This window comes from Nelumbo nucifera, chromosome 7 (genome assembly GCF_055504915.1).
Source record: "Nelumbo nucifera cultivar China Antique chromosome 7, China Antique-T2T, whole genome shotgun sequence".
Lineage (NCBI taxonomy): Eukaryota > Viridiplantae > Streptophyta > Magnoliopsida > Proteales > Nelumbonaceae > Nelumbo > Nelumbo nucifera.
This window is the reverse complement of record NC_142655.1, coordinates 30,724,719-30,752,598: the sequence shown is the minus strand read 5'-3', so window position 1 is coordinate 30,752,598 and position 27,880 is coordinate 30,724,719. Positions and strand designations below refer to the sequence as shown.

Here is a 27,880-nt window from a genome sequence, read left to right as displayed (position 1 = left end):
AGGCGAGGAGGAGCATTTCCAGTCAAGGCTGCCAAGATCGATTTTTCTCTGTACTTAGGTGATGATCCCATTCCCTGGATTTATCGGGCTGAATGGTACTTTGAATTCCATGAGACCTCGGCAGATCAGAGGGTCTCCATTGACGCCATACACATGGATGGTGAAGCTATCATGTGGTACCAATGGTACTGTAAAACCCACCCTCAGACCACCTGGTTAGACCTTACCGAAGCCTTACGTGTGAGGTTCGGTCCTTCTGGTTATGAAAATTTCAATGAGTCACTCTCCCAGGTGAGGCAAACAGGGACAGTGAGGGAGTATCAGAATGAATTTGAATGGTTGGCCACTCGGGTTCACGACTGGCCGGAGGCCGCACTGGTGGAATGCTTTATAGGGGGCTTAAGGGAAGACATCTGCATAGAGGTGAATACCATACAACCAACCACCCTGATAGAAACAGTGGGATTGGCCAAACTTCAAGAGGAAAGACTGGACCATCTTAAGAAATTAGGGAGGCCTAATGGACCTCAGGCGGGCCTGACTCAGAAAGGACCCTATCCCAAGACGGATTCAAAACCTGGGCCTCTACTTCCAACCCCTACTACTCCCAAGCCAGTTCCCTTACCAGCTCTACCTAACAGAAAGACTCGAGCTATGACCCTCCCTCACTAGAAACTATCTTGGACAAAAATGCAGGCCCGTAGGGAGAAAGGCCTCTGCTATAATTGCAACGAAAAATTCGTTCCAGGCCACAAATGCAAGGCCTAGCAGGTATATCTTCTACAAGTAGGAGAGGATGATTATGAAACCCAAACTGGTGATCCGGGGGTTCAGCAGATGGAGGTGATACCGGGGAGAGAATACTGTGTTATATCCCTTCAGGCCCTAGCTAGCTACCAGGCCCCAAGGACCATGCGAGTACAAGGGCTGATCTCAAGGAAGAGAGTGGCTGTCTTGATTGATAGTGGAAGCTCTCTGAATTTTATTACTCCCCGGCTAGCCAAACAACTTGGGTTAATGATAGAACCCGTCTCTTCGTTTGCAGTTAGCGTGGCCAATGGCCACCAAATCTCTTGTGATGGTAGGTGCAAGTCAGTGGAATTGAAGATTTAGGGGTAACAATTTAAGGTGGATCTACATCCGTTAGAATTCACCAGGGCAGATGTTGTCTTGGGCATACAATGGCTACAGTTGTTGTGCCCTATAGTGCGTAACTGGGTTGACTTGACCATACAGTTTAATTATGAGGGTAATTCCTACATGTTAAAAGGGATTAAGGCCCAACCCCATAACCGCTGACAGTTTGGAGGTGGTTCTCAAGAGCTGTCAACAAGACTCTATTCCATTGCTGATGAGCATGGGTTCCATGCACCCACTGGGTCCACTCCACTCATAGGAAACACTAGCCCATCCCCAAGCCAAGCCCAACAACTCCAATTATTGCTTCAGTCCTACTCTGACATCTTCCAAGAACCTACTTCATTACCACCCACTCGAGCCCATGATCACCGGATTCCTATCCAACCCAAAGCCCCACCCGCCAACGTCAGACCCTACCGCTACCCCCATTACCAAAGAGTAAAGGTGGAGCGTATGGTGACAGAGCTGTTAGACAAAGGTTTTATCTGGCCCAGCAGCAACCCCTTTTCCTCCCAAGTGATTCTGGTAAGAAAGAAGGATGGAAGTTGGAGATTCTACGTGGACTATAGAGCCTTGAACCGCATCATGGTCAAGGACAGATATCCCATACTTTGATTGAAAAACTATTTGATGAGTTGGGCCAAGCTACATACTTCTCTAAGATGGACCTACGATCAGGATACCATCAGATCCAGGTCCACCCTGAGGACGTCCACAAAACTGCGTTCAGAACCTCAGATGGGCATTTTGAGTTCTTAGTGATGCCCTTTGAGCTAACCAATGTCCCCCCTTCATTCCAGAGACTCATGAACGAAATTTTCAAGCCTTATCTGCGCCTATTTGTCCTGGTGTTCTTCGATGATATACTTGTTTATAGTTCAAGTTGGGCCTCCCATTTGGAACACTTGCAGTGTGTGTAAATCCTACTACGACAACAACAATTGTTCGCCAAACCCTCAAAGTGCTCGTTTGGACAGACCCAGATCATCTACTTGGGGCATACCATTTCTGGAGGACAGGTATACACAGACCCAGAGAAGATTAATTGCATGGTCTCATGGGCCCAACCCATCTCTCCACGGGCCCTCAGGGGGTTCCTCGGGATGACTGGTTACTACCGCTGATTCATTAAAGGATATGGGGTTCTTACCGCTCCCCTCACACGACTGTTGAAGAAGCACTCATTTGAGTGGGACCAACAAGCTGAAGAAGCCTTTCAGGCACTCAAAGAAGCCGCCACCATTCCACCGACACTGGCCCTCCCTAATTTTGATCCAGAGTTTAGAGTGGAGGCTGACGCCTCAGGTAAAGGAATCGGTGTAGTTCTGATACAGCAAGTTCGGCCCTTGGCCTACTTCAGCAAGGCTCTTTCTCTATAGGCTCAAGCTAAGTCCACTTATGAGAAGGAGCTCATGGCCATTGCTTTGGCAGTTCAAAGATGGAGAGCATATCTTTTGGGCCGAAGGTTTATTGCCAGGACGGACCACTGCAGCATTAAGCACCTGTTGGAGCAGTGAGTTTTGGGCCCGGATCAACATAAGTGGGCCTACAAGTTAATGGTGTTCGACTTTGCTATTGAATACACGCCTAGGACCTCTAATGCTGTGGCAGATGCACTCTCCAAAGCTGATGACTTTCACTTGATGGTATTGTCACGGCTGAATTATCCACTATCTACACAATTGAAGCAAGAAGCCCAAGATGATCCCCATTTAACCCAAATTCGGGCCCGGATCCTTGAGGATTCTGCACAAGCCTCGGGATACACGGTCCAGAACGGGATTCTCTACTACAAGGGCCGTATGGTGGTGTCGGGAGAATCCAAATATCATCAAGAGCTTCTTCAACTCTTCCATAAATCGGCCCAAGGGGGACACTTCGGAGCTCTCCGCACCTATAAACGCCTGGCAACCCACTATTACTGGAAAGGCATGAAACAGATGGTGCAAGAGTTTGTGGCCCGATGTACTATCTGCCAGTAGCAGAAATATAGCACCCAAACTCCATCCGGGTTGCTGCAACCTCTACCCATTCCGGAGAGGGTGTGGGAAGAAGTCACTATGGACTTTATAACTGGGTTACCCACGTCCCATGGGAAATCAGTAGTGCTGGTGATGGTGGACTGACTGAGTAAATATGCTCACTTTATAAGCCTCTCCCGACCCTACTCAGCAATTACAGTGGCCACAGCATACATCCGGGAGGTAGCCAAACTCCACGGGATACCAGTCAATTTTAATAGATTGGGATCCCCTCTTCATGAGTGCTTTTTGGAAGGCATGCTTCACTGCTCAAGGGGTCCGGATGTTGCATTCTACCAGCTACCGTCCTCAGACGGATGGGCAGTTTGAAGTCGTCAACCATTGCTTGGAGACATACTTGCAATGTTTTGTGGGTGATAGGCCCAAACAGTGGGCCCAGTGGCTACCCTGGGCTGATTATTGGTATAATACCACGTTCCAGGTTTCAGCTGGAACAACTCCCTTTAAGGTGTTGTATTACGGACCTCCTTCCATCCTGCCTTATGAGTCGGGCACTTCGCTGGTAGCCGAGGTGGAGACACAATTACAGGCAAGAGACAGTACACTCAAGCTCCTCAAATTCCACTTACAACAAGCCCAACAACAAATAAAATTAGCCTATGACAAGAAGCATCGGGAATTAGAGTTCTTGGTTGGGGATTGGGTTTATCTATGGCTCCAACCGTATAGATAGGCCTCTCTGGTGAAGAGGGCACCCCAGAAACTATCTCCAAGATACTTCGGCCCATTTCAGGTGGCAAAGCGAATTGGACTTGTGGCCTACCATCTTCACTTGACTACCGAGCATAGTTGTCAAGGCGATGCCTAGGCGACTAGGCGGTTTTATAGTGTCGCCTCACCCAAACGCCTATGTTTTGTATACTAGGCGACCGCCTAGAGACTTAGGTGGGTGCCCAAACACAAGGCATTCAGTTCTCTTTTTCTCGAAAAAGCAGTGGCTTTTTTTCGAAAAAGCAGGGGCTTCTTCTTCTTCTTCTTCCTCCCTTCCTAATTATTGGCTTCCTGCACTTATTATTTTTAACAGTCGAACCTACTCTACTCCCTTCCTAGTTCCCAAACTTATAAAATAGTTTAGGTCAGATTGCATCGCCTAGGCGCCCCATGGTCGCCTAGCCTTGCCTAGTCGCCTTGACAACTATGCTACCGAGTGCTAGTTGTACCCCGTCTTCCATGTCAGCCTTCTGAAGCCGTGCTTAACTTCCACCGATGTTATCAGCCCCACTCTTCCACAATTCACAAAGGCAGGGGAAGTGGTGTTTGAGCCACTAGTGATCAAAGATTTGCATTGGGTTCGCAAGGGCAGTAAGGTCCTTAAGCAGGCTCTAGTCATATGGCGTGGTTTGCCTCAAGAGGATGCCACGTGGGAGGATAATAACCAACTTCAGAAGCAGTTCCCCACCCTCAACCTTGAGGACAAGGTCATTCTCGAAGGAGACAGGAATGTTAAGCCCAGTGGAGAAGACCCAGGCGAAGCAAGTCAGGCCCAACAGGCCCATGCATCAATCCAGAACACCAAACGAATCACGCAGGTGGCACCACCCATTACGTTCGTTATATACCCGATGACCACATATTGAAAAGTATTCATAGACTGTGAAAATGCTCAGAATCGGTTACAGGTTGTTAGCTGGCCAATTTACTATATAGGCCAATGAACGAATCCATGAAGGGTAGTGAATGAATCATTGAAATTTCTCTTCCTCTCCCTCTATCTCTCTCTTTCTCTCTCTTTCTTCTCTCTCTCGTCTTCTACCTTTAGTCCATTTCAGGAGGGCAAGCTCCCACGAACCAGCTTATCGGTGACAGAATAGCAGTGGGACTTATCACATATGCAACATCAAACTTTGGGCCACTTCCAGGAGATGCATGTTCTCAGCAATACCTTTTTGTTGTGGGGTCCTGGGGCAAGTACTCAAATGAATATAGTACCATGCTAGGAGAAAACATATTCCAATCATCATGGAAGTATTCTCAAGCAATGTTAGAATGAGTTTTGCCCTTCCACATGAAACTGAACGAATACCATTTTTGGAAATCTTGTATTATTTTTGGAACTTCATGTCATGAATGAAATAAATAAATCCACGTGCATCTTGAGAAGTCATTAATGAAACTAATGAAGTATCTGGAACCTCCTTCAGCAACAATAGTAGTAAGGCCCCACACATCAAAGTGAACAATTTGAAAAGGAAATTCAACAATTTTATTTCTTGGAGGAAAACTTGTTCTATAATGTTTACTTAAAGGACAAGTTGGACACTAAAGTGAAGACTTAGACACTAAAATAATGTTGGAAACAAGACTCTCAAAGACGAAAAAGACAAATGACCCAAACGGTAATGCCACAACAAATATGGGCTTTATTACTGAGACTTTCAGACTGACTCACAAAACTTGTTGTATTACTTAACTCTAGAGCAACAACATTATCTAGAATGTAGAGATCATCAACCACACAACCCTTACCAATCGTTCTCCCAAAAGTCAAATCTTGAAAAAACATAGAAATCAGATAAAAAGATTACACTGCAATTCAAGAATCTTGTGATGCAACTAATAGATAAAAGACTAGTAGGAAATTTGGGAACATGATAGACTGAATGAAGAACACTATTTTGTAAGGGCACTGGACCATGGCCAGCAATGGTGGTGTGTGAACCATCAGCCAGCCTAAGTTTGTCTCTAATAGATTAGGCTTACCGGTCATATGGTTGGTTGTCCTAGAATCAATGATCCAAGGGTTTGAGGATGAAGTAGACACATGAAATGCAGAGGCCTAGTTACCTGAAGTGGATATATGAGAGGTACAAGGAGTGATAGATGTAGAGAACTCTGATGTGGACCCCACTGCTGTGGTCCCCACTGTGTTCGTATGGCAGCATAGCATATATTTTTTGTTAATTATGTCAGTGTTAGTTGGTAGTTATTTCAGTTTGTTGTTACAGCTTGTTATATCAGCTTTATTATTAGTTTATTTGCCATGTAAGCAATAAGGGCAATTCAGCCCTTTTACAATTAGTCAACATATATAAATATTAAGAGTGGGTCGGCAAATCATTAAGATTGACCCTCTCTCTCTTTTCTAAAACCCTTCGTGTGCTTCTGCTTTTCTCCCTCTCTTCTTCTTTTCTTCCTCTTTTCTTCTTCTAAAATCTTTTCCTTGACTTTCGAATTCAAGACTGATTGTAGTCTTGAACGACTACTTGGTATCAAAGCCAGATTTAGGGTTTCTCATGTGAGTCTGATCCAGCCAACCACATGAGAGTTGCCTAGGGCTGGAAGACTAAGAAGGAGGATCGGCTGATTCTTGGAGGCTACTGGTAGTGTGCAGCTACCACTAAGAAGATTGTAGAAGGCTGGGAGAGTTCCAGTAGTCAAGAAGAATTAGAAAAGGCTTTGGATCCCCAAGATTAGGGTTCTGCATCAGACAGAAGGTGGCGGCCAGAGATTTTCTTTCATAAAGTACGTTTTTGCTTGAGAATAACCTTGAAAGAACCATCTTGGTCTATTCTGAGAGGTGCGGCTAGAAAACCTTTTTTTTCTCTTTAGGGTTTTGAGAGAAAACCCTAAATTTCAGAACTGTCATTGGCATCAGATCAGATCAGAACTGGGTTCATATAGAATTCTGTTTTTCCCTTGTTTGTGGAAGACCTAGGCCGGCTGTTATCAGTTGTTTAGGTGTTGTTTTCTATTACAGTAGCTTCAAAAGTTTTTATTGCTAATTCTTAACCAAGAATGGAGTTCAAGAATCAGGGGGAAGGTGCTTTTGGGACTAGCAATTCTGGTAACATGTCTGAGAATGCATTTCAGATTACAACTGTGAAGTTTGATGGATCCAACTACTTAGAATGGGCCCAATCAGCCAAAATGGCTATTGGGGGTAGAAGAAAACTTAGATACCTGTTGGGAGATGTGAAAGAACCATCTAAGGAGGACCAAATGTATACCAAATGGGTTCAGGAGAACTATTTGGTTATGACATGGCTGTGCAACTCTATGCAGCCACATATCAGCCGAAACTATTTGTGGGCAAAAACAACCAAGGAAATCTGGGATGTCATGAAAGAGACCTACTCCCAACCCCTTAATGTTGCTAGGGCCTATGAATTGAAGTGTGAGGTTAATAACCTTAAGCAAGGAGAGAAACCAGTCTCCGTTTACTTCTCTACTTTGAAATCTTTGTGGCATGAAATTGACCACCTATAAACACTTGAGTGGGAAAGTCAGAAGGATGCACAGACACATAGAAAGCAAGTTGAAACTAATAGGGTTTTTGAATTCCTAGCTGGTCTGAATCCTGACTATGATATTGTGAGACAACAACTACTAACAAGGGACAATGTGACCTTATCTCAAGCCTACTCATTGGTGCATAGTGAAGAGACTAGGAGAAAAGTTATGATGCAGCATCAGCCCTTCCCACCAGCCTTGGCAGCAGTTAAACCTAAGTCTGGGGGTGATACAGAAAGGAAATAAAGAAGGAAGATAAGAGGGATCTAGTGTGTGAACATTGCAAGAAACCTAAGCATACTAAAAACACATGTTGGAAGCTGCACCCTCATCTAGTCCCAACAAAACTGAGGAACAAAAGGGGTAATGCCCATATGGCTGTTAATACCGATTCTGCATCCTCATCGGGCACAAAAGGCACGCCTTTAAACACCTTAGCTGCTGTTCGGGCTGCCCTAACACAATTGGAAAAAGAAGTTGGGAATTCAGCTCAATCATCTCAGTCATCATCGGGCTGCCCTAACACTGGCCTCTTATCTACTTGATCATGGGATTATTCACAAGAGTACTTGTCCTTATACACCATAGCAGAATGGGGTTGCCGAGAGGAAGAATAGGCACATATTGGAGGTGGCTAGAAGCATTATGTTTAACTCCAATGTGCCTATCCGTTTCTGGGGCGATGCTATTCTTACAGCAGTGTATCTCATTAATCAAGTTCCTTCACGGGTTCTTGACATGAAGCCTCCCTTTACCCTTCTATACCCCGTAAAGAATTATTTACTGTTCCCCTTAAAACCTTTGGTTGCACTTGCTTTGTTCAGATCCTTGGACCTCATCGTTCCAAATTTGATCCTAAGGCCTCCAAATGCATTTTTCTCGGTTATGCACAAACTCAAAAGGGTTATTGCTGCTATGAACCTACATTCGGGAGGAGATTCGTCTCAATGGATGTTACTTTCTTTGAGGAGGTACCCTATTACCCTAGGGTTTCTCCTCGGGGGGAGAGCAGTAAGAGTGGGGTTAACCCATCAGAAGTTCCTTTACCTATTCCATTGAGTGATGAGGGATGTAATGGGGAGGGTTGTCAGAGGTGTCAGTATTTGAGAGTCTAACACAGGCGGTGGAGGCAGGTTGATTTCGGTCATCAGCAGTCCAGGCTAGCCCCAGTTCCTTCTGCAGATCCAGATCCAGGTACCACAGTCCCTTTATCAGATCCAGGTTCCCCTGAGATACCTTCCATTGTTGCTACTGATGACCTTGACCTCCCTATTGCAGTCTGTAAAGGCAAACGGCGTTGCACCACATCCACAGCTCACTGCATTTCCCAGTTTCTGTCCTATGATCGCCTGTCTCCCTATTATAGGTCCTTTCTCACATCCATTGCTGATATTCCTATTCCCATAACAGTGCAAGAAGCCTTGTCAGTTCCTGAGTGGAAAGATGCAATGAAGGTTGAAATGGAAGCCCTTCTGAGGAATAATACTTGGAAGCTAGTAGACCAGCCTAAAGGAAAGAAACTGGATGGATGTAGATGGGTATTTACTGTGAAAGATAATGCTGATGGTTCCATTGAAAGGTATAAGGCCTGGTTAGTTACAAAGGGATTTACTTAGACTTATGGTATAGACTACTTGGAGACTTTTGCTCAAGTGGCAAAGATGACCACTTTCGAGTTCTGCTATCCCTTGCAGCCAGTTATTCTTGGCCCTTGTTCCAGATGGATGTTAAAAATGCCTTCCTCAAAGGAGACTTACAGGAAGAAGTCTACACGCAGTTACCTCCTGGATTTTATGATGCAAAGACAGGTAAGAAAGTTTGCCGGCTGAATAAAACCTTGTATGGAGTAAAGTAGTCCCCTAGAGCTTGGTTTGATAGATTCAGACAAGCCCTTGAAAAATTTGGCTATGTACAGGCCCAGTCAGACCATACATTGTTCATTAAAAGAGTGGACTCTTCCTTCACCTTGCTTGCTGTATATGTGGATGATATTGTGGTGACACGAAATGATAACAGTGAGATTGAGTCTCTTAAACAACTCCTTCATCAAGAGTTTGAGGTGAAAGATCTGGGAGAGCTACGATACTTCTTGGGTATTGAGGTTGCTAGATCTAAACACGGGATCTTTATTTCTCAAAGGAAGTATATTCTAGATCTATTAGCAGAAACTGGAAAGTTGGGTGTTAAGCCTGCAAATACACCTATTGAACAGAATCACAAGATCAGTGCAGATGGTGGAGAGCCTCTTGAAGACAAAGCTATGTTCCAACGGTTGGTTAGAAAACTCCTCTATCTTTGTCTCACACGACCGGACATCAGTTATGCAGTTAGCGTTGTTAGTCAATATATGCACTCTCCTAGAACTACTCACCTTGCAGTTGAGAGAATATTAGCATACTTGAAGAGATGTCCAAGTAGACGTATATTATTCAAGAATAATGATCACATGAAGATAGAGGTCTATACAGATGCTGATTGGGCTGGGAGTGCTGATGACAGAAGGTCTACCTCTGGATATTGTGCCTTTGTAGGAGGTAACTGTGTGCTGAATGCTGTATTCAAAGTAGAGAAGTGAAGAAGAAAACCACTGGTATGCTAGAAATGTCAAACTATACTGTTCAGTCGACCAGCAATGATTTATATTAGAATGAAGTACAATGGTATAAGAGTTTACTGGAATAACCCTGATTAGTGATGGGACACCTAGTTAACTTAAAACATTAAACAGGCTTAGGCCCATTAACCCAGGCCCAGTTACAAGATGATTTAACTTAAGTATGGGCTAATAAGACTCTTATCAGCCGAACACTCATACAAAGAGACTTCATTCTAGCATTCTAACACTCCCCCTCAAGCTAAGCATGGATATCAATCATGTTTAGCTTGCCAAGTAGGTCTTTGAACTTTGTTGTTGTCAGTCCTTTAGTCAATACATCTGCAATTTGCATCTCAGATGGTGTATAGGGTACACAGAGTTCTCCTGAAACAATTCTCTCTCTAACAAAGTGTCGGTCAATTTCAATATGTTTTGTCCAGTCATGCTGCACGGAATTGTTGGCTATGTCGATGCTTCTTACTATGCCATGTGACCAGGTTCCCTCCTAAGAATGTACAGTAACCTAAGGTTGATTTCCTGTCTCCAATAGAACCTGCCTAATCTGCATCAGTGTATGCTTCAATTTCAAGTTTGTTGCTTTTCCTGAATAGGATTCCTTTCCCTGGGCAAGTCTTTAAGTACCTGAGAATTCTTTGCACTGCTCTCATATGAGAGGTCTTTGTTCGTATGGCAGCATAGCATATACTTTTTGTTAATTATGTCAGTGTTAGTTGGTAGTTATTTCAGTTTGTTGTTACAACTTGTTATTTCAGCTTTATTATTAGTTTATTTGCCATGTAAGCAATAAGGGCAATTCAGCCCTTTTACAATTAGTCAACATATATAAATATTAAGAGTGGGTCGGCAGATCATTAAGATTGACCCTCTCTCTCTTTTCTAAAACCCTTCGTGTGCTTTTGCTTTTCTCCCTCTCTTCTTCTTCTTTTCTTCCTCTTTTCTTCTTCTGAAATCTTTTCCTTGACTTTCGAATTCAAGACTGATTGTAGTCTTGATCGACTACTATAGAAGTCTCCTCAAGTTGATGGAGACTCTTACCATATTCTTCCAACTGATCACGTAAGGTATTCAGTAACCCCTTCTTGGGGTTAGAACCTGTAGAGACTCCCTCTTGAGATGAACCACCAAAAACAACATTAGCCGAGCTAGAATTCTTCCCAGTGTATTGTGGTTGCTTCTTCTGGAAAGATTGAAAATTCTTAGGCTTCCCAATAAGATCCCAACATGCTTCTTTAATCTGTCTGGGTTTATCATAGTGAGTACATCTTAACTTATCTTTATCAACTTCTTTTGTCTTCTTCATCCCTACACCACCTTTTTTATTTCCAGTGCCTCCCTTGGCAAAGAGAGCAACCTGTTGCTCCCCCTCTAGAGGATTCATGGCTATCCTCCTACTTTCGTCAGACTGATCCAAAGAGTACACTTCCTAAAGTGATGGGAGTTGCTTACTCCTTAAAATTTGAACCCGAATGGGCTCATAAGTAGGGTTAAGACCAGCTAAGAAGGTAAATACTCATTGCTGATTCAAAAGCTTCTTGTAATCTCTTGCATCTAACTCATTCTTCCAGTTAACAGTTTGAAAATAGTCAAGTTCTTCGTACATAGAGGTAAGGGAAGAGTAGTAGCATGACAAGCTTCTCTCCCCCTATTTACAATTGGATGACTCAACTTGTAACTGATAAATACGAGCATCATGCCTCTGTTCAAAGAAAGTGACCTTAGCTTGGTCCCAAATTTCCTTTGCTGTTTCAGCCCACACGAAAGTTATTCTTAGGCTAGGGTGAATGGAGGTTACAAGCCAAGACATAATTAAATAATTGTCTTGATCCCACCTGTCACGGGCTGTACCAGCCTCTTTGGTGAATTCGGATTAGCTGAACGCGATGGCTGTTCAGAAGGCTGTGGAACCAATGATGAGATTCCATGCCAGTAATAAATTCATGGGACCAACTGTGAAAGGTGCGAGTCCCATGTATTTAAATACTGGCATGGAACCTTATCATTGGTTCCACAGCCTACTGAACAGCCATCGTGTTCAGCCAAACCTTGCTCCTCTTTGGTAACACTTTTGGACCACTGCAAATAGTTTAGTCCATCAAGGTCAGTAGTAAGAACAGGGGAAACCTTGCTTTCAGCCCATGGACTGAACATATTTTGACCTCTAGTGACTTCAGACATGGCTAAATCATCAATTGACATTGTCTACAACAGTAAATATAACAACCCACAAGCAACTTGTACCAGAAAAAAGGAACAACACTAACAATAAAAGAAACCAGGTCTGTTTTCCAGTTTACTGAAGGGATGGGATATCCATCACATGGACGTCCAAGTCTTGCGGAAAGGACTGGGCGAATTTCAAAAAACATTCTCCCATCTTTGCAAGGAATCGAATTCCCTATTTTAGAAAACATATTTTCAATGATCAATCTTGAACCATGAACCAAATCAGATCTGAACCGAAAGGAGTAGGAGGGAGGATGTACCTGAAACGGAGAAATAGTATCTCCCAATGGAGGTGTTCACGCCCAAGGAAGGATCCAAAATCTGCTCCCACTGAAGATGGCACAGTGAAGGATGGAGTAGAATCAGCAATGTTCTTCCAAAAGAACTTGGCCACTTCGCAAGAATCAACTGAATGGCTTGTGGGTACAGCTCCAACCAATCTTTTCCAAAAAGATTGGAATCAAGATCAGATCTTGATTTCTCCCAAGAACTGAAGATCGAACTGAAGGTGATGGCAGCGGCAGGAAGGAGGCGGCAGGAGAGAATTCGCAGGGTGTAGAAATCTCTCTTCTAGTGGTTTTCAGCTCTGAAGGGAATCGAACATCAATCACTAACTGTTTTTTCGCCCCTTTTTCCTTTCATAATCTTAAAGGGATCAGCTCCTAATCTCATTAGGAGTTGCTAATCCAAATCATATTTGGGTTAGAAGTCCCTTTAAGTGATAAGGGATGACCCTTATCTTATCTGCAGATCAGATCAGCCATCTCCTAATCTAATTAGGAGGCTTCCAGATCTAAATCTCATTTAGATCTTGGACTCTCTAAGTGGATAGGGTCTAGGCCCAATCCTATCAGCTGATCCATCTCAGAATTCGCCACCCTTTTAATTGACTGATCAAATCAGCCCAGTTCGAAATGGGCTTAAGGCCCATTTAAGGTTATGTACTCACTTAGCCTTCCAAACTGCTGCCCAGTTGGGCTTCCTTGTATGGCGTGGGACCCAAACAATGATCTACACATCAGCCACATGGGTTCAGCCCAGCCTTTGTTACAAGGCCTGGCCGAATACACTGTTATGGACAGCGCACCCCCTGAAACCCATCTTATGGGCTCTATGGGCCCAACACTTACCCTAAGTGGTCTCTGGGCCAAGCCACCTTGTAACACCCAGGGATTGTGGGCAGATGCAAGATTAGCCCATCGGGTATTATCCTCAATGGTCTTACACTTAACCTCTCAGCCCATAATGATCAAACACTGCCCGACAAGGGAGGACCTCTCCCTCGACTGCAAGGAATAGTGTTGCACTCTCTACTTATATGGATCCCGGGAATTAAAACCTTTTGCAAACCATTTCGAAACCATGACATATATATATATATATATATTTTGCAAAACAAAATCTCAACAATTGAAATCGGCTGCCGGCAGTCTTGGTTTCCATCAGAGAGAGTGCATCCCCGATCATTACCTTTGTCCGACAAAGGGGCTGATCCTGTCACTACGATCACCCACTCAGATGAATCCTCAGACTGTCCCAACATACCCAGGTTTTGACCCCCGCTAAGGATCTCACTGATTGGTACATCAAAGACAGCCCAATCCGACATCTAGTGTAGTATCATAATCGAGTCTAGGGGTTAGGTGTAACTTTCCAGTTTTGCCCATCTATCTCCAAGGTCCAGGGCAATACTAGAAATCTGGTCCGGTTCAAAGGTTCTATTAATCCTACACTGTATGTGCCTAGGGTCTTACCCTGGCAGCTGAGACAGGCCACCCCAACCGACTTGGTGACACCACAGTGTCAGCCTTGTCAGGATAGGTCTCCCCAGACCGATCCACTGGCTGTGAACGTTCTAAACTAACACGAGTCTCATTAAGTGTCCAGTTTAAGGGTATTACACAGAAACATACCAAGGGAACATGAATCAAATATGCACTTTTATTCATTTACAATAAACTCATAAAATACATCATTCTGATTGAAGCTAAGGGCATACAAAACTGTCTAACATTTACAGTCCACTGTAAGCAGATAAAAATGCACCATATTCCTTCCGCAAGAAGTAGATAACAAAATCAAAATAGAACACTTTTAAATACCCCCAAGACAGAAACGAGAGAAAGAACCCTTCAGCTGAACTTCACAGGTCTGCAACTACCTCGAACTTCCAAGTAAAACAAAAAAACTTCCAGTACAGCTGAAGAAAAAACAGACCTGGACATGAGGGTTGAGAAATCCAAAAAAAAGGTTTACCACTCAGCCAACTGGACCTCAGACCACACAACAATGAGAGTCACCTCTCCTCACACTCAAACCTCCATCACAGGATACAAGGGAGACACCAAAACAATGACCCTTTTGGTCCTACGACCATAAAGGAAAAAAATAGTAGAGAAGCCCTTACGTGATCAGTTCCTTCTCAGATTTGAAGTGCTACAATATTTTCCAGAGAAAACTGAGAGACAGAAGAGGAAGAGAAAGGTCCACTAGAGCACCAAACTACTGTCAAACCTGCTCTGATACAATCTGGAATGGAAGGAGAGAAGAGAGAAATAGAGCAGAGAAGAGAAGAGAGTTTACCAAAACGATATTAGGGGTCGCACCCTACTTGGCTTTTATATATTAGGGTGTTCAAATATAAAAGGGTTATAACAGGAATACCCCTGATTACAACTTAACAGAAAGGAAAAATAAAACAGGCCCACTAACAGCCCAAGACAGACTAATAGCAGTCCTAACAACAATCATTATTCCTAAAAACACCCTCTACACCTGCGATTTGAGGTTGCCCAAGCTGCAACCATCAAACTTCAGTTTTATGCAGTTCAAAGGTGGATACCATATGCAAACTGTTTTTGGAAGAGGGTGAGTTTGCAATCTGTTGGCAGACCCTTAAGATGCCACTAACTAAGAAAGGTTCAAACAGAGGTATGACTTTGACCTAGTCGGCCACTTTCACAGCAATATTCTCAACCAAAGGCTTCTTTTGAATGGTTATCCTTGTAGTTGTTCAAGACTGCTATCAGTCTTGATCACTCAGGAACCTCAGGTTCGAAGAGAAGAGAAAGTGGAGAAAGAGTGGTGAGAGAGCAGTAGAACACAGTTTTGAGGAGAAGAACAGAATCTCAATATTCTGCCGCCACCACTTTAATTTAATATTTATATGTTATGCTAGTTACATGAAAGGACACATCTGCCCTTGGTGTTTACATCATAACACATAACAATATAAAACTGAAAAGTAAATAACAACTAGAATAACAGAATCATAAATCGACCACAGCTGTAACTAGATACATTCTACCCTACGGACAGAGTGGGACCACAGCTGTGAGGCCCACACCAATGTTCTCTACACTCCCCCTCAAGTTGGGAGTAGATGTTTATCATTCCCAACTTGGATAGATCTGCTTCTAGCTTCTTTCTTGATACGGCTTTAGTGAGGATGTCTGCTAGTTGCATACTGGATGTGATGTAAGGGAGACATACTTCTTGAGATGAGACCCTCTCTCGTACAAAATGCCGGTCAACTTCAATGTGTTTGGTTCTGTCATGCTGCACTGGATTATGTGCTATATTAATGGCTGCTTGATTATCACAATACAGCATCAAGGGCTTCTCATACTCAATGCCCAACTCCTCAAGTAGAGATCTTAGCCAATAGGATTTCAGCCACTCCGTTGGCCATGGACCTGTGTTCTGCTTCAGCACTTGACCGGGAGACAACACTTTGTTTCTTACTTCTCCAGGAAACAAGGTTTCCTCCCACAATGACACAATATCCTGAGGTAGACCTTCTATCATCAACACTCCCAGCCCAATGAGCATCTGTATAGACCTCCACCTTCATGTGGTTGTTGTTCTTGAATAGTATACCCCTACCTGGGCATCTCTTCAAGTAGGCTAAGATTCTTTCTGTTGCAAGAAGATGTGTGGTTCTAGGAGAATGCATGTACTGGCTGACAACACTAATAACATAAGTAATATCTGGCCGAGTGAGACAGAGATATAGGAGTTTTCCTACCAATTGCTGGAACATAACTTTGTCTTCAAGAAGCTCCCCACTCTCGGCACTAATCTTGTGGTTCTGTTCAATTGGTGTATCTGCAGGCTTGACACCTAACTTTCCAGTTTCTGCCAACAAGTCTATGACATATTTCCTCTGAGAGATGAAGATCCCCTGTTTGGATCTAGCAACCTCAATACCCAAAAAATACCGGAGTACACCAAGGCCTTTCACCTCAAATTCTTGATGAAGGAGCTGTTTAAGGGACTCAATCTCATGGCCATCATTCCCTGTGACCACAGTATCATCAACATATACTGCCAGTAGTGTCAAGGAGGACTCCACCCTCTTGATGAATAGGGTATGATCTGACTAGGCTTGTACATAACCAAACTTCACAAGGGCTAGTCTGAATCTATCGAACCAAGCCCTAGGTGACTGTTTCAAACCATACAAAGCCTTGTTGAGCCGGCAGACCTTCTTACCCATCTCTGCATCATACAATCCAGAAGGCAAACGCATGTAAACTTCTTCCTGCAAATCTCCATTCAGAAAGGCATTTTTCACGTCCATTTGGTATAAAGGCCAAATGTGACTTGCTGCAAGGGATAATAGGACTCGAATAGTGGTCATCTTGGCTACCAGTGCAAAGGGCTCCAAGTAATCTATGCCATAAGTCTGTGTAAACCCTCTTGCAACTAACCAAGTTTTATACCTCTCAATAAATCCATCTGCATTATGCTTCACCGTAAATACCCATCTGCATCCAACTGGTTTCTTTCCTTTGGGCAGATCAACTACCTCCCAGGTGTTGTTTTTCAACAGGGCATCCATCTCAGCTTGCATTGCATCTTTCCATTCCGGGACGGATAGGGCTTCTTGCACTGTTCTTGGAATAGGGACATTGGAAATGGAGCTAAGGTAGGACCTGTAGGTAGGAGATATGCGATCATAGGATAAAAAATGGGAAATGCAGTGGGCTGTAGATGTGGTACAATGTCGTTTCCCTTTACGGACTGCAATCGGAAGGTCAAGATCATCTGTAGGAGGTGAAATGGTTGGGACTGTAGTATCTGGACCTGGAGCTGGAGGTGAGATTGGAGCTGGCCTGGACTGCTGCTAAGGTCTCTAAAGATGTTCCTTTTGTGCCAGATAAGGATGCTGAATCAGTGTTCACAGCTACATGAGCAGTGCCCTTCTTGCTTCTCAACTTCGCAGGAACCAAGTGAGGGTGCAGTTTCCAGCATGTCTCTATTGTATGTTTGGGCTTCTTACAATGTTCACATACCACATCCTTCTTGTCTTCCTTCCTCCTGTCCTTCTCTGAATCACCCCCTGATTTGGGTGTGACCGCTACAAAGGCTGGTGTAGGGGGCTGAGGTTGCATCATAACCTTCCTTCTGGTCTCTTCACTGTGTACAAATGAGTATGCCTGAGAGAGAGTCACATTGTCTCTAGTCAAAATCTGTTGTCGTACAATATCATACTCTGAATTTAGGCCCGCCAGAAACTCAAATATATATGTGCATCTTTGGGACTCTCCCACTCAAGAGTCTCTAAGTGATCAATCTCACGCCACAGGGACTGCAATGTAGAGAAATATACTGAAACCGGTCTCTCTCATTGTTTAAGATTCTTCACTTCACATTTCAATTCATATGCTCTGGCAACATTAAGGGGTTGGGAATAAGTTTCTTTCATAACATCCCATATCTCCTTAGCTGTCTTTGCCCACAAATAATTCCGGCTAATAAGAGGCTGCATAGAATTACACAGCCATGTCATAACCAAGTAGTTTTCTTGAATCCACTTGGTATATGTCGGGTCTCCCTTGGGAGGTTCCTTCATGTCTCCCAAGAGGTACCCTAATTTACCTCGTCCATCAATAGCCATCATGGCTGACTAGGCCCATTCCAAATAGTTTGATCCATCAAACTTTACATTTGTAATCTGACCACCCATCTCAGAAACATTACCATAACCGATGTTCCTAAGGCTGCCTTCTGCTTGATTTTTAAACTCCATTTCTGTCAAGTCCCAAAACAGCACTTAGACAACCAATCACAATCAAAAAACATTATGGGCCTGATCTGTCTTCACAGTATATGTGCACAAAACCGGGATAATTCTGATCTGAAACCAACTAGCCAACACAACAGTAGCTGTCCGTAAGCTCTAATCCCTTAGGACTCTGAAAAAACAGCTTAGAAGAGGTCTGATATGCTTGGGAGAGTTAGGGTTTTAATCAGTCCTTAAAGTGAATAATTCAGTTGCACAATCCACTCAGTACTGTGTATATAGACTTGCAGTAGGGTTAATAAGAAACCCTAGAATCTGTGTATATAAATCTCAAGGTTCAATCAAACACTAGGGCTTGCTTCAAGGTTACTTTCAAACCCTAGAGTAGAGAGAAACACAGTTGAGACAGTTCGGCCTAGGGTTTGCTGTAAAACCCTAGTGAATCGCAGAGAGGAAACCCTAGGATGTTCGGCCTTCCCCTCCAGATAGGTCCAACCTATCTTCTCTGATCTAACTTCTCTTAGAAAGTAAATAACTTACAAGGAAAAATTGTTCGCTGCCTTCTAGGGTTACCCGAACCCTAGTCTTCTCTGATCCTTCCTGACCACCAACACTCTGCAACCCTAACAAGTTTCCAACAGCTGCTAGCACTTCTGGCGATCTCCAAGAATCAGTCTGCGAACTCCTCCTTTTCAGCTCTCAGTCATAGGAGATTCTCATGTGGTCGACTGGTATTAGACTCACATGAGAAACCCTAACTTGGCTCTGATACCATGTAGTTGTTCAAGACTGCTATCAGTCTTGATCACTCAGGAACTTCAGGTTCGAAGAGAAGAGAAAGTGAAGAAGGAGGAGAAAGAGTGTTGAGAGAGCAGTAGAACACAGTTTTGAGAAGAAGAACAGAATCTCAATATTCTGCCACCGCCACTTTAATTTAATATTTATATGTTATGCTAGTTACATGAAAGGACACATCTGCCCTCGATGTTTACATCATAACACATAACAATATAAAACTGAAAAGTAAATAACAACTAGAATAACAGAATCATAAATCGACCACAGCTGTGACTAGATACATTCTACCCTACGGACAGAGTGGGACCACAGCTGTGGGGCCCACATCAATGTTCTCTACAATCCTCTCTAAATGTCTGCATTTCTTTCTCCAAATTGACCAATGGATGGTGGCTATGTTAAATCTTCATAGCATTTCCCCCCTCTTGCAAGAGAAGAAATATTGTTAAAAACGACTTACTGTATCACTAGGAGGGGACCACCTGCAACCTAAAAGATTAAGAAACTATTCCCAAATACTAAAATACCATAAGAAAAGGGGTAGAAGACTAACAAGTATAGAGTAGTTTCACCACTTGACAAACATATTTCCATATCCATGGGCACTGACACGAAGCATTACTGAAACTGACATACGTGGAACATCAGTATTATTAACTGCATAAAAGTGATGATGGCCACTATGAGCCAACTTGAAAATTCCTTTGGATGTGACACTGAATCTTAGTTTTTATCTGTCTAATAAAATAGACCGAAGAATAGAGTTGGTATTAGGCTATTAGCAGCTCTATTCTTTGGGTATGGTGGTGAACCCATCTGTTTTTCTGCAGAAAGGCACTGATTAACATCATATAGGGACCAGACTGAGAGTATTAGACAGACCAAACTCAGTCCTCGGTATTAGAATATTATAGCTTCTTAGTACTTAGGATTTCTTACATTTCATCTTCACACTTAACACAAGTCATACATAGTTTTCTAATAAAAACAATAAAGATTGAAAACGATATATGATATTAAAAAAGTGAACTCAAGGATGTAAAGTAGGATTGGAAAAACTAATTAAACAGAAATATAACCTATGAAATGATGAAAGAGAATATAGTTCTCATAAATCCTAACTTAAACTTGCAAAGTATTAGATACCTCAAAATAAGATCCAAATGGAACATCATGTGCCTGTTGCACAGTCTCAAACACCTGAAACAGGAGGGTAGAACAAATCAATAATTTTAAGGTCAATAAAGGACCAAAAATGTATGCCAAGGAAACCAAATGAAAAATTCTCTAAGAACCACTAAGGAACAAATTGTAATAAAGAAAAGAAAAGCATTTGCATATGGCTAATAATCACACCAATGCTTTCTTATCCACCGACAAAACAGCATGCTGCCACTCAGTCATGGCTGTGTCTGGAGGACACATGGGGCTGTGACAAAGAGATCTGAACGTTATTTCTCTGACTTGACCATCATACTCATCTGCGGCATGCCACTGACCCAACTAGAAAGAGAAAATGGATGACAAAATACCAAACTGGAAATGTCAGAGTGGTAAGCAAGAAATTAAAAGTCAAATTCCATAACCTTATTTAATGATAGTATTGAGTGTAGAAACTGAACCCACTTAAACTGATGTAACAAAGAAATAGAAAAAAAGTTAGATTCATTTGATTGATCATAATCTTAAATCATCACTTCCATAGACTGTATAATAGTGTTGCTGAATATATGGAATATAGCTGCCTAAACTGTATAATAGTGTTGCTGAATAGAGATTTCAGAATCAAGAAATCAGAACAAAAGCTAAGAGAGGACTCTAATGATGTAGTTGTGATGCTAGGAGTAGGCCTAAGGAAGGGGGATGAGGACTTGTGAGGGTTTGTCTAAGGTTATATGATTGCATCATGTTTAAGAAGCTAGTTTAGTGCTGAAATTCCTGCAATATGCAGAAAGTTCTAGAAAGAGAAATCAAGGAAATTTCAATATGACAAGATTGGAATGAAATTTCTTTAAAAGTTGTTTACTTAGACACCCCCTATACTTTACTATATTTACTAAAACCTACCCTCTAGTTTGTGTTTTACTAAAACACCCCCTGTAGTTTGCAGCCATTTTACTTAAAACTCTGTCCATCAACAACCATTTGTATTTTCATCAATGAATAGTCAATCAACCTCATAAAGTAGTGAAAGGACAGTGTCCTAGAATTTTTGTCCTGAAAATATTAACAGTAAAAAGAAGAATCTGAGTGACGTCTACTTGTCTGGGTGTGGCCCACTTCTCACCACAGCTACCTACTTGTCTCTCCTCTATCCTAACCGGAAACCCAACTTCATCTTTGACGTTAAATAAAAAATATAAACTAGCTCAAAACCATTCTCCATTGCCAGCACAGTCCGGAACTTCTGCAGAACACCGGTTTACATCAAGGGGGAGAGAGAACCAAGAGGCCCTGCCTAAATCAATCTTCATTTGTGCATGTGTGGATCCTGCTATGAGCTACCAGGAACACAGCCAGGTCTTCCTAGTGTTAGAACAACACCTTGAAGATCATTCTTAAGATCCAGAGCCCCAGAAAAGGTGATCTGATTTTAACGGAAGAAAATGGTTGAATTGGATTTGGACGATGGCTTGGTTCTGGCATCATAAATTACATCAGTTGATGAGGTCTAGCATATTGGATTTATTGGACATGAAACTTCAACTTGAGTGTGGTTGGGAAGCAGCAATTGGATTTATTAGACATGTCAGATTCTGGGGAGGAACTACTCTTGAGGCAACCCCAGGTCCCTGATTTACCAAATTGAAATTAGTAACATCAACAAAAGACCTTAAATATGATAAACAATTATTTAGAACAATGTTTTGGGCTTCTATTCTTGAATACCCATTTCTCATTAAAAACTTACAGGAGAACATAACACCCCTCTCAAGATTTTGTCATTGACATTTGCCATCATTAAGTATCCTGAATCAAAAGCTCTATTAAATGTACCTCTAATCTTAGTTCCAACCTGTTGAAGGAAAAACTCAGATGGGCAACCTATAAGATTAACTAGAACTGGTTCAATAAAGGCTTTGTACCAGACATTGTACTCGTAAGAACCTTCCTGTAAATGCTCACCAAGGAATGAACTGCCCCTGGGAGCTTCTGTTCAGCTGTTAAGTAATGTATTTCTTGCCTTCCATTACAGGAAAAGTGAAGACAATGTTCTGAACCTGCTGAAGTTAGATACCTTTGATGTTCACCAATGATATATAAAAATTCTGGGCACTGTGGATGTAATTTCTCTGAACCATATCATTGTCTCCAATATTATTAGACTGACAGTTTATTAGCCTCTGACTAGTTTCTTAAACAAACCAAAGGGATATGGTTTCACACAGGAGTTGGTAGCTAAGAAGTGAATTTCTGAACTAGGGTCTGCTATTGATCAGATTGCGACGCAATGAGTGCTGAGATTGTGAAAGAGATGTTCTTCCTGTTCTGATTCAACATCCCATGTTTTTGAATCTCCACGTCTGTTCAGATGCAAGTTATCTGAAAATGAAAATGAAAGCAGTCATGCTCTTGTACTTGCACAGCACAAGAAGCAGATGCACTCTATATGCCTTCCATAGTTTTCTAGGTGCCTAGGCAATTTTGGGTGACACTGGGGTGCTTAATCAACTAGGCGATAAAAATTTCATAATATAAAAATCTAACTTTTGGATAGTTCCCTAGTTTTGTATACCATTCAGCATGTATATTAATTGAAAAAAAATAGCAATTCTCTTTATTACTCATCACATCTAAAAGATAAAAAAATCTTTTACAAATATTAATTTAATTACTTTCAAAAATAATACTGCTATAATAAGAATTTAATAGAGAACTTCATATCAAGGTTCAAAATATCGATACGCCCGATACGCCAGTAGGGGCATATCGGGCAATAACAATACTCTTTTTTTACTTTTTTTTATTTTTTTTCTCAAAACCGGTTCAGGGGGGCCGGTTTAAGGCTCCTCCACCCCCTGAACCGGTCAGAACCCTGATACACCCACTGTAGGGGCGTATCAGGGAGCTCCCGGAACGATATGTATCGGCTGATACGGGCCGATACGTGTTGATACTTTGAACCTTGTTTCATATCAATTAACAGCTAAAGATGGTCGACTTTATATGATAAATATTCAAGATGGAAAGTAAAATACAAAAATAAGGATGGAGTTTCTATTTTATTTAATTAGAGAGAGATAATAGAAAAAAAGAACCTCTTTATAATTCTATTCTTTCTTTCCTCTTTCTTTCTTTCTTTTTTTCTTTCTTTTTCTCTCCTCAAAACCCTTTGATCTTTTAAATTTCAAAAGTAAAACATTAAAACAAAGTATTGATATATATAGCATATAATAAAATGTATTAACACATACAATACAGCAATACAAATGATATTACAAAAGGCACCCACCTTGTCATTTTTGTCGCCTAGTTGCTAAAAGTCAAGGCATTTGGGCGAGGCGCCTAGGCGACGCCTTGACAACTATATTGTCTTCGAACAGGGAGAACTGTCCCTTGCCCGTATTCTTACAGGGCAAAAGAGACATTTTCCTTCTTTATTTTCTTTCAATGTTTGTGGTCCAACGGAAATTAGGGTTAAACAGGTAATTTTACACTTCCATCAAAGAGGAATAGATTTAAATAAGACAGGTGCAAACTACTGGGGGTGTTTTACTAATACCCAAACTAGAGGATGGGTTTTAGTAAAAGACAGAAGTATGTAGGGTGTCTAAGTATACCACCCATTCTTTAGGTAAGCGATCTAAGGCAGGAGATTGAATTTAAAGAGGTTTTATGAGGTTGGACACAAAAAGATGAGAGTTGTCAAAATTAGAAACTTTAGAGAACTAGGTTTTTTAGTGGGAAATTTTGAAAACTGTTTTAATGGAATAACAGGATGAAAAAGAACCTTGGATATGAGAGATGGCTGAATCAGATCTGGCTTTCATCATGGTTTGGTAGGGAAACTTTAGAGAGAGAAGTTTCTCTCTCTAGAAAGCTGTCTGGAATTACTTGATTGTGACATGTAAATGAGAATATTTCCACAGTTCTGGGCACTAAGGCTCACATTAATCAACTGATTAGCCAAATGAAAAATTCATTCATATAGCCATTAAAGCATCAATGGTAAGCTGGGTCTTATTTGGTGGTGCCAAGGAGTACCTCACTTCAATTAACAAAAACCACAGGAGATGTCTCTTGCACATCATATTGGAACATAGGCATTGATGTATAAAGTTGTAAATGGAGAAAAAGGTCAATTCCTCAAGCTTAGAAATAGTATCATCTTCCAATATAAGGATCATAGGTTAGAAGAAACTTACATTAAGATTAGTATCCTTTCGTGCTAACCGGTATTCATTTGTAAAATCTGAATCATCAGCCAATAACACATTAAAGAACTGCTCTGCTGTGCAGGGGAAAGCATTCTGGGAGAAAACAAATGGATCAAGTTAGAAGCAAGCAGAAACCCTTGTCATTGTCATCGTAGGTCGTACTTACATTGTAAATACCAACTAGAACTTCATCTTTGATAAAAGCTTGGAATTTTCCAGCCTTAGGAACTTCGTCTTCAGGAACTTTTGTCTGTCTCCTATTGCTTCTGACAGAGCTGCTTTGAGCACGCAATGCAGACTCTTCCTTCTCCTATGTTAAAATAAAAACAGAAACATTGTGAGTTGGTGACAGAACTTCATTCAGTTAAATATAACCAAGCATTAGATCACCAAAAAAATGGAATAGACTAATTTGGAGTTAAAAGTACAAATAGAAAGTGCAATGCAAAACCAATAGAAACAAGAAGAGTTCTAGTGCAGAGATAAAAAGGCCCTGTAAGAATTATATTGAGGATATCCAAGTATTTTAACAACTCCATGAACACGAGGCAGTTCTAGCTTTTCACTAACCTAAGGCATTTGGAAAAGATAATGAGTCAGTCAATGACAGGCTCTCCTATGTAAAGCCCAAAATGAATAACTCCCTTTAGTTTGGATATGAAACAGAACAAAAGAGCTATTGATCAGACAATGCAAAATTTTGACATTAGAAGACTAATCAATGTTTTAAAAGGACTGGGAGGCATATACTTGGAGGAACACCTCCAGGCAAGGCGCCCTCAAAATACACTGAGGCGTATACTGGAGGTGTTGATGCCTGTGAGGTGTACATCTCAGGTGCACACCTCATGCACCTCCTGTGCCTTGTACTAAAATAAGGAATGAAGAAAGGAAAAAGAAAAAAGGAAAGAAAAGAAAAGGAAAAGAAAATGAAATGAAAGGGAAGGGGAAGGAAAGAAAAAGAAAGAAAGAAAGGAGAGAAGAAAGAAGAAAGAAAAGTAAGAAAAGGAAAGAATAGGGATTCCTGAACACCACTGAGATAGCACATCTAGATATGGTCCTTTGACATAGATCAATTCCCAGCCTCCCTATTTGATACTCCAGATCTATTGTCTTCAAAGATATTACCCTACATTTTCCATTTCAGCCAATGTCTTTTAAAGGGTCAGATTTACAGATAACATAACCTACTAATTCAGCGTCTGGCACTACATGAACCATCATACAACCAGAATCTCTCCGTTCCACCTCACCTCACACCCACCACACTGCTCTTGATTATCCACATAATTCATCCCTTCAGATGGACCATCATCTGGAATCCTAAAATCAGACACTTCCAAGATGATGCCCCTTATCCCATTTTAATAGAAAACTGGCAAGTGGGTCTCAGGTTACTGCTGAACAAGTCCTCTTGCAGATGAACTAGCATCATGCAAAGACCTTGTTGAATCATTATCCACTACAGTTTCTCGCATCTTTTCAAATCAGACCCATCAATAGAAACAGTAGCTACCAAATGAAAAGCAACATCCACCCCACTCTAATCTTCTCAATTGCCCTTACTCCTTCCCCCAACCTTTTCGTCCTCTCTTCTGACACCGCTAGGAACATGAGTAATGACTGTAAAGACAGAATCCTCAGGGACATTTCCATCTCTTGCAGCCAGATTCTCTCAGGGAACCCAAAAACTTCTCTTTATTTCAAGATTTAGCACCCTCTGTATTCCAAACATATCTACTACCTCCACTTCTTTTTCACCACCTGATTGTGGGCATCAGGTAATGATCCAAACCCACTTATTGTCACTTGCCCTCACCATTTTCTCACCTGATCCATGTTACACTTCAAATCATGCCAGCCACCAAGCAATGTCAAACATAAATTGGCATTCCCAGAGCTTTCCAGATTTTCCCTTGTTTTGAGGGAGTAACCCTCTTTTTCCCCACCCAAAATCCCACAAACGTCTCTCTCATTGCATCCTTAGATTTCTTCCGCATCAAATTGCCACTAAAAGATCTGCCTTCAAATCCCCTCTGCAGAGGAGATGGGCCGAATGGCCCATAGACTGTCATTTCATGTTATGTTATGTTTCTCTCTGTTATGGGCCTTATTCTGGGCCCATACTCTGTAATGTTCTGTTTTTTGTATTTTCCTGCCCATTCAAGGGCCTCTCTGTAATTTGTCAACGATTAACTTCTTAATAAGATGTTTAGAGTGTTAGAGAGAGGTTATGTTTGAACCTCTTACTCTCTAACACTCATTGCCGCCAGCTCTCTCTTCTCTTCCTCTCTTGTTTGTTTATTTTCTGGTTTGCATCTAATCTCAAACAGTTCCATACATCAAGTGGACTGTTTTTCAACTTGGTATCAGAGCGGGCCATTGCTTGGCATGTCCCTCATGTGGTTCTAGTTCAGCCAACTGCATGAGGAGGTTCTAGGGCTGAAAGTTTACAGTCATCCGCTAGGTTCTTGGAGGTCATTGGAGGGTACCCAAGTTTCTACACACTTGGAGAAGGGTTCGGTGACCAAGAAGAATCAGAGAGCAAGGTGTTCGGCCTGATTTGAAATCAGAGAAAAGGATTTCGAAGTTATCTCAGAGAACAAGTGTTCGGCCTGGTTTGAAGTTCAAACCAGAGACTCTCATACTGTAAGTTTTTTCTCAGTCCTTTGCTGGGTTATTTTTTTTTGTTTGGGATGACTGTTAAAGCATTCAAAGCCCACCTCCATTTGGCCCACTATTGCTGGACCGATTCTACTCAGAAATTTCTGGGTTATTTTGGAAGTGCTATTCGGCTGATTATTGGACTGCCAAGCTGCTGAAACTAATCTAAACTAAATGGTACTAGTCTCATCTTCATCCCAGCCTCTTCTTGGACCTATATTGAACACTTTGAAGTGGTTTCTTCTAGTTAACAGTAGGCTGTTAACTACTGCACACTGAGTGTTTGACAAAAGGTCTCTTAAGGACTGTGGCCTTTTTTTCTTCTCTTTGGGACAACGGTTGTTGGGAACCTGAAATACCTTGTGATTGGAGGTTTGCTGGGTGTCCTTTAAAAACTGAAACAGTATAGAAAGAGCTACCACCGAGCTGGACTGTCACAGTTATCAAGATTGAACTGATTCTGTGAGCTAGTTGTTGTTGCCTTATTCAGCTCAAACTAAGCTCATCAAGACCCCCAGTACTTTGGGAAACCTACTAAAATCCTAATTGGAGCCTTTACATGATGGATTTCTCAAGCCTTGAAAACAAGAATGCTGCTGAATATGGACAGATTTTGGGAACCCCAGCCGATTCTATGCTGGCTGTAACTACAGATAAACTTGATGGGAACAACTACTTGGCTTGGTCACACAATCAGTGAAAATCCATATTTGTAGCAAAGGAAAATGGGGTTTTATTTCTGTGAGCAAGAAAGAGGATG

General features: G+C 41.9%; 1 protein-coding gene across 2 annotated transcripts in view; it reads right to left on the bottom strand.

Moving 5' to 3' along the window:
* Positions 1–27,880, bottom strand: part of LOC104598232 (C2 domain-containing protein / GRAM domain-containing protein) — a 115,759-nt gene that overhangs the window by 14,609 nt on the left and 73,270 nt on the right. Inside the window, exons 12-15 of one of the 2 annotated variants that reach the window (XM_010260174.3) lie at positions 24,623–24,766; positions 24,445–24,549; positions 20,435–20,581; positions 20,225–20,278 (exon numbers count right to left, since the gene is read on the bottom strand). In XM_010260174.3, the coding sequence (XP_010258476.1) occupies positions 20,225–20,278; positions 20,435–20,581; positions 24,445–24,549; positions 24,623–24,766 (450 nt within the window). The remainder of the gene's footprint in view (positions 1–20,224; positions 20,279–20,434; positions 20,582–24,444; positions 24,550–24,622; positions 24,767–27,880) is intronic. The other variant, XM_010260175.3, reaches the window with a different exon arrangement.